Source organism: Microcebus murinus, chromosome 27 (assembly GCF_040939455.1).
Source record: "Microcebus murinus isolate Inina chromosome 27, M.murinus_Inina_mat1.0, whole genome shotgun sequence".
In the NCBI taxonomy this organism is placed as follows: Eukaryota; Metazoa; Chordata; class Mammalia; order Primates; family Cheirogaleidae; genus Microcebus; species Microcebus murinus.
The window spans coordinates 951,633-958,579 of NC_134130.1; the positions used below are offsets into that span (position 1 = coordinate 951,633).

Consider the following 6,947-nt stretch of genomic DNA (forward strand, 5'->3'; position numbering starts at 1 on the left):
ACCTAAGAAAGCTGAACATATGCATTCTCCACCAGTTCCACTTCTAAGTATATATCCCAAACACACACACATGTACCAGGACATGTGTGCAAGAATGTTCTTAGCAGTAAAAATGTCAATCTGATGAGTAAACTAGGGTATAGTCACTCATGAAATTTATTGCAATAAGGGGAAAGGAACGAACGAACAAATATCACTGAATCTTAGTAACCATGTTGAGTGGAAAGAGAAGTCTCAGAAGATTACATTTATCATGAAACTATTAATAAAGTTTAAAATGGCAAAACTAAACATTTTGTTCATTGGGTATTATATGTACATGATAACACTGTTTTTTAAAGAGAAAGCACTTTACATTCTTTAGGTCTTTGAATCTGCACACGTCCCTGAGGTATTTCAGCCATGAGAAACTAAGGCATGGAAGAGGTGTCACACACCAAAGCTTAGGGGTGGCCTCCAGAGCTTGAACCCTTGTCCGAGCTGGGGTCACCAGCCTGAGTGTGCAACAGGCTGATTGTCATTTTTCCACCTGGTTGAAAAGTCACCCACCACTCTGTCCTGGGGCCCAGCCCGCCTGGCTCCAGGCAGACTCTGAGGCGGTGCTCCCCTGAACCTGATGCCTCCGGCTGCAGCCAGCACTGGGCTGGAAAATACCGCTGTAGCAGTGCCAGATGCAGGGCATCCCCACTGTCAGCCACCTCCTGGGTCTGGAGGGCCACCATGAGCCCACAGTCCCCGCCAGGCCCAAGCCGGTGGCTGAAGTAGGCAGCTGTGTCCAGAAGCAGGGCGGCGAGGTAGGCGGATTCCTCTGCCCCCGGGTCTTCCGCTAGGTATTCCTCCAGGCCGTCTAGAAGCAGAAGGGAAGGGGCTGGCCCTGGGGTCTCATGGGCAGAGCACAAGAGGTGGAAAAGCTCTCGGGTTGAGGATGGGTACTGGAAGCGGATCTTCTAGAGGGAGGAAAGGATGGAAAGGGCCAGACTCAGCACAAAAAGCCAGGATCCCCGCAATGGCAACCCTCCTCCCTTGCATTCTTTCCTGGACGAGGCTCTCACTCCCAGACAGCTGGTTCCAGGATGAAGTAGCTCAGAGCAGTCAAATATTCTCGTATTCACCCCTCTTTCCAGCACTCATGGTTTTTTGCCAAATCTCTAGGGCAACGTTTCCTCGGAAAACCCGCCCCGAGTCGGATCCCATCCTTGGTCTCGACTAGACTTGAGCTTAGCTGCACCCCTTTAATCGCCCCGACTCTACCCTTTCGCACCGCCTCTAGCTAGCATCGCCTATCATTGGATAGGCTCTCACTCAATCTTATCTAAACGCCTCACAGTCCCACCCCTCGCACATTCCTGACTCCGCCCCATCATGGCTGCTCAGCTCGCCCCTGCCACTGTCCCCACCATTGGCCTGCCTATCTGTCACTCAAGCTCCAATCCGTCTCCCTATTGGTTGGTACGCCTCTGCCCCCGCCCCACTGTTACCTGGAGCCGCATTGGGTCGCGCGCCGCTCCAGTCCCGCAGGGCAGGCTTTGAAGAGGCCTCCGGGTCAGGAAGAGGACGGGGCCTCGGCCTTCCCCCGCCGCCTCCAGGGCCGCCGCGAACAGCAGCGCTGTTTTTCCAGAGCCTGGAGCCCCAAGCAACAACAAAGGCGGTCCAGCTTCAGCCGTGTTCTCCTCCCCAGGCCAGGCCGCGCTACCCGCGCTTAGCACCCGCCTCAGTGTCTCCGCCATTCGCAACGTACCTCTGTCCAATCGGTGGTGCGTTCCCAGTTTTAATCCCACCTAGCCCGAGGCCTCATTGGTTACAGCCTATTTAGCTTCGCCATTGGTCCGTGGATCTGTCCATCAAAAGTAGGTCGACCTTAGCTAGCTCCTCCCCCGGCGAGTGGGCAAATGTCTATAACCTAGTCTGAGCGTGGAGGAAATGCGGGCGTTCCAGGGAGATTAGCCGTTTTTCCGAGGGAGGCTGCTGGGAAAGCAGCACGAACACTATTTTTCTAAGCTAATCAGAAAAATACAAGGGTTGAGAGTTGGAGGGAACAGGCCCAAACCATTGGCATATTACATTGCTCACCTGTAAAAGAAGGCGCTCATGGAATAGTGTGATGGGCATGTGTCTGCGTGTGGTTTGCTGGTGTCACCCAATGACAACTGAGAGGCAGAGGGTGGGATGCGCTGTGTGCTTGTCTCTCTGTACACCTGCGTTTGGCACGAGTGTAGGTCTGGGGCCACGGGCTCAAAACACCAACAGCCTTGTCTGAGGGTCCACTTCCTTATTGGCCGGGGGGCTTCTTGGGTCCTGCTGGTATAGGGGGAGGAGGGCCCATAGGCCAAAGAAAGGGACAGTAGAGACGAAGAGACAGGGTCTGAGACTGAGGGAGAGTCACAGCAGGAACCTTGTTTGTCTTGTTCACTTTTATCTCTCTAGCACCCAGAACGGAGCCTAGCACGTTGTACTTTCTAAAATATATGCTCGTGAAATCAATGAAGGAAGGAAGTGGGATTGATGGGAAACTGGGAGCGAGGGAGGAACAGTGAGTGATCGGGATCCCTGGCTGGCTCTCCTCACCCAGACTTCGCCCCAGAGCTGCCACTCACGCCTGTGTTGCCCTGGCAACCTTGTCTCCTGGTAACTTCAAAGTGGTGCTGTTGCCTGGAGACCCAGAGGCAGGGCGGAACTGAGATTTCCTGAGCTTTCTCTCTCTCTCTTTTCTCTCTGGTACCAGAAAACAGCTTCACAACATCCCCCAGCACACCCACTGACACAGCTGGGCACCCCCATACGCCTCTATACACACACATACGCACACCCACTCCATGGCATCTCTGCATATATTCCACTTCCAGAATCCCCATCACCTGCACGCTCACAGCCCTACCCAACTCTGACAAAAGCATCTTATACACGCTCTGTCCCACATTCGCACCCTTACACCTTTTCCCTTGTACAACACACACCAGGACACATTCGGATACAACTATGCTATTGCCACTATGCACACATATACACACACAAAATGAGGCAGACTGTTACACTGTACTGTAAAACATACCACCTAAGCCCCCCGCCCCCCAGCAGATACACAACGCATGGTTCACATCACATTACAACACTGCAGATGCACAAACACTCAGTAGTGACTCCCACTCACACAGTCCCGCACAGTTACATACATGGGGCTTGCTGAAAACAGACCCACCTCGGGACCTTTGCACTTGCTGTTCTCGTGCCTACAGCAGTCAGCTCCCAGATATCCCTTTGGTTCTTTTCTTTCTTTCTTTTTTAGAGACATGGTCTTGCTCTGTTGCCCAGGCCAGAGTGCAGTGGTGGGATCATAGCTCATTGTAATCTTGGACTTCTGGGTTCAAATGATCTTTCCACTCAAGTAGCTGGGACTACAGGCGTGCGCCACCATGCCTGGCTAAGTTTGTAAAAAAAAAAAAAAAAAAAAATTTTTTTTTTTTTTTTTTTTTTTTTTTTGTAGAGACAGAGTCTTGACATATAGCCCAGGCTGGTATCAAACTCCTGGCTTCAAGCAATTCTCCTGCTTTGGCCTCCCAAAATGATGGGATTACAGGCATGAGCCACTGCACCCAGCTGCTCTGGCTTATTTTTGTCATTCCATTTAGGTCTCTGGTCAAATATCACCTACTTGGAGAGGTTTTCTCTACCATCTGCCCAAAATTGCATACACTTCAATCTTTCACTTCTTAACTGTTTTTACTTTTCTTCGAATAATATCATTTCCAATGTTATGCATTTAGCTAATGGCATTTCTTCCCACTAGAATGTCAGCTCCATGAGGATAGGGTCTTTGTCTGTTTTTTTTTGTTTGTTTGTTTGTTTTGTTTTGTTTTCTTTGCTGCTGGGTTCCTAGCTCCTAGGACACCACCTAGCACAAAATCAGTGCTCATCAATGTAGGCTGAGTGAGAACATTCAGAGGCAGAGATGCAGACGTATGGCAAATCCCTCCTGCACACAGTCCTTCTGTCTTTTGCTTCTCAGAATTCTGTCTTCATGTCTTGATAGAAGGACACTTGCCATAGACTGGATTCATGGGGGAATATAGCTGCCTGCAGACAGAGCTGGACTTAGGGGAGGCTCAGGGTCAGTCTGTGCCTCTCCTTAGTTTATTGACATCCTAATTGATTAGTTCATTCATTTAGTAAACATTTATTGAGCACCTACTGTGTTCCAGGGCTTGTTCAAGGCATGGGGACTCCACAGTGGACAGCAACAGATAAAGTCTTGGTGGAGCTTACATCCTAGTGATAGAGACAGACAATGACCACCAAGCATGATGAGGAATTTAAACAGTGTGTGAGCAGATGATCGGTATATGTCAAAAAATTTTCACAGAGAAGGGAAGTTGGACAGGCCAGTTTTTTGTTTGTTTTTGAAATTTTTAATGGGGTGGTTGGGGCAGGCTTCACTGGGAAGGTGACATTTGAGAGAAGGCTCGAAGGAGGTCAGGTAGTGATTCGTACACATATGCAGGGGAAGGGCGTCCGAGGTGGAGCCACCAGCAAGTGCAAAGGTCCTGAGGCACTGGGAGAAGGTTGGCTGTTATTTGAGCGCCATGGGGAGCCATGAGAGGGCTTTGAGTGGACGATGGTCATGTTTTGCCTTACATTCTAAACCAGAGCTCTGTTTTGGTCAAGTTGAGTTTGAGATGCGGTCAGACCCATGGGGCATATTGAGAAGGCTTTTGAATAAGCAAGTATACGCTTGTTTGTGTTCTCTACCTAAGATCATCCGTCCTGGGGTGGGAGTCAGGCCAAGGCCAGGGCTGTCACCACATTCCTAAGCGGGACCAGATACTCCATGCCCCAGTTTACCCATTCTCGACCCGCGGTCATCACCAGCACCGTGGACAGCGCCGCCGGGGTTGGTTGGAGGTGCTATCCGTGGTGCTGAATTTTTTCTTCCTTCTTGGCCTGGATGGATGCAGCTGCGCATCTGGAGGGACTGTGGGTCTCGGGTGTGTGAGCTTTGGAAACAGGAGCTCTGGCCCATCAGGCAGGGAGCCCCATGACTCTGTCTCTCCTCTGCCTTCTGCCACGTCATCCTCCCATCTCATCCCCCCGTAGTCTCCCAACTCTACCATCTCCCCTACCTCTTCTTCCTCTCTCTCCCTCTTGCTCACTCAGCGCCGGCTACACTGTCTCCTCGCTCACTGTTCTTTGAACATAGAAGGTGCATTCCCACCTCAGGGCCTTTGCACTTGCCGTTCCCATTCCCTGGAATGCTCCCCACCCCACCCCCACCAGATATTTACCTGGCTCCCTCCCTCACTTTCTTCACCCCCAGTGTCACCTACTAGAGAGAACTTCCCTGATCACTCTCTTTAAATTGCAAATGGTGTCCCTGTCCCACAGTTGTCACAATGTCTTTTCTGGCTTGAATTCCCTCCTATCACATATCAGTATCTATTATATCAGAGATCTCAATTCTTTTCCTAAATCCCTGATCCTAGACTTTGGAATTCAGAATTTTTCCGATTTTTGAAAAGCAAGGTGGTGTAAATACTATGTGTTTCATAACACCCCTAGTTGATGCCTGGGGTAACATCCCCTAATGAAACACTTTATCTGCAGAAAAATACAAGGATATTCACATCAAGTGAATTAAGTAAAAGCTATACATAACCTCATGTCAGTTCAGGTTAAGTTTTGCCACAAATGCATTATGAAAAGATTATGATTTTCAGACTTCTGTGAAATTTGGAACCGTGGGTCTGTTTCTAGCTTGTTTATCTTGTTTCTTGTCTCACGTGTTAGAATACGAGCTCCATGAGGGCAGAGATCGTGCCTGTTCTGTTCACTGCTATAGCCCCTGTGCCTGAACAGCACTTATGCCATGGTCTGGATGTTTGTGTCCCACCTCCCAAATGCATATGTTGAAATCCTAACCTCCTAGGTGATGATGTCAGGAGGTAGGGAATTTGGGAGGCGATTAGGACATGAGGGTGGAGTTCTCATGAATGGAACTAGTGCCAATATAAAAGAGGGCCCATAAGAGATCCTGCATGTTTCTGCCACCTATGAGGAAGCAGGCCCTCACTACACACCAAATAGGCTGGTGCCTTGACCTTGAACTTCTCAGCCTCCAGAACTGTGAGAAATAAATTTCTGTTGTTTACAAGCTACCTAGTCTATGGCATTTGTTATAGCAGGCTGAACAGACTACGACAACTTGGCACATGGGAGGTGCTCTGTAGTGTTTGTTGAATGAATGAGGGGAGAAGGGAAGCAGGTGAAGCAGGGGCCAGGACGGTAGCCAGGCCAGACTACAGGGGGCACCTGGATTTCATCTGCTAGACACTAGCAGGACCCATTTCCTGGTCCCTGGATGACTCTAGGTCCTACATGGCCTGTCTGAAGCCCTCAGAGCCACAGTTGGAGTGGGGTCATGTGGCTCCATGCCCCTTCCTATCTCCCTAGACTCCTCTGAGATCTCAGGTGGTTGGGACTCAACATAACCTCCTGAGCAACTTCTCTGCTCTCATCCATGCAGCCAGCTGTTCAGCCTGAAGGTTTCTAGTGCCTGGCAGCATGCCCCTTCATTCTCAGGTCACCTGGGGTCTCCTTACCCTATTCTCTGTGCCCTGGCTGTGATCGGAAACAGGCCAGCTGCCTGGGACAAACAGGCATGTCAGGCCCCTCAATGCATGTGTGCCTTAGTGGCTTGAGGGGGTGTCTGCATTTGACAGATGAAGAAACAAGACCACGGAGTAGTGAATTCACTTTCCTGAGACAACACAACCAAGACATGCTGAGCCAGGATTTCAGCCCAAGTGGCTGGCCCCATGGCTTCCCACTGCCTCTCCACAATCGCCCTCAGATGCACTGTGACAACACACCCACACCCAGCTTCACAGACATCTAAGCCCACGACTAAAGTCCTCTCCAGCCCCCACCACCCGGGGGAGGAAGGCAGGTGGCCAAAC

The 6,947-nt window shown here is 50.4% G+C and overlaps 1 protein-coding gene across 1 annotated transcript; it reads right to left on the bottom strand.

Annotated features, from left to right (window-relative positions):
* Positions 1-115: 115 nt before the first annotated feature.
* Positions 116-1,768, bottom strand: SWSAP1 (SWIM-type zinc finger 7 associated protein 1). Its single transcript, XM_012790347.2, has 2 exons — positions 1,479-1,768; positions 116-947 (listed from the first exon to the last, which is right to left on the bottom strand). The coding sequence occupies exons 1-2, from the start codon at positions 1,725-1,727 to the stop codon at positions 444-446; spliced, it is 753 nt and encodes a 250-aa protein (XP_012645801.2). The 5' UTR covers positions 1,728-1,768; the 3' UTR covers positions 116-443.
* Between the last annotated feature and the right edge of the window lie 5,179 nt (positions 1,769-6,947).

Coding starts and splice junctions, on each gene's coding strand:
- SWSAP1 (XM_012790347.2), bottom strand. CDS start 1,727: ATGGCGGAGACACTGAGGCGGGTGCTAAGCGCGGGTAGCGCGGCCTGG. Junction 948..1,478: donor GCGACCCAATGCGGCTCCAG/GTAACAGTGGGG, acceptor TCCTCCCTCTAG/AAGATCCGCTTCCAGTACCC.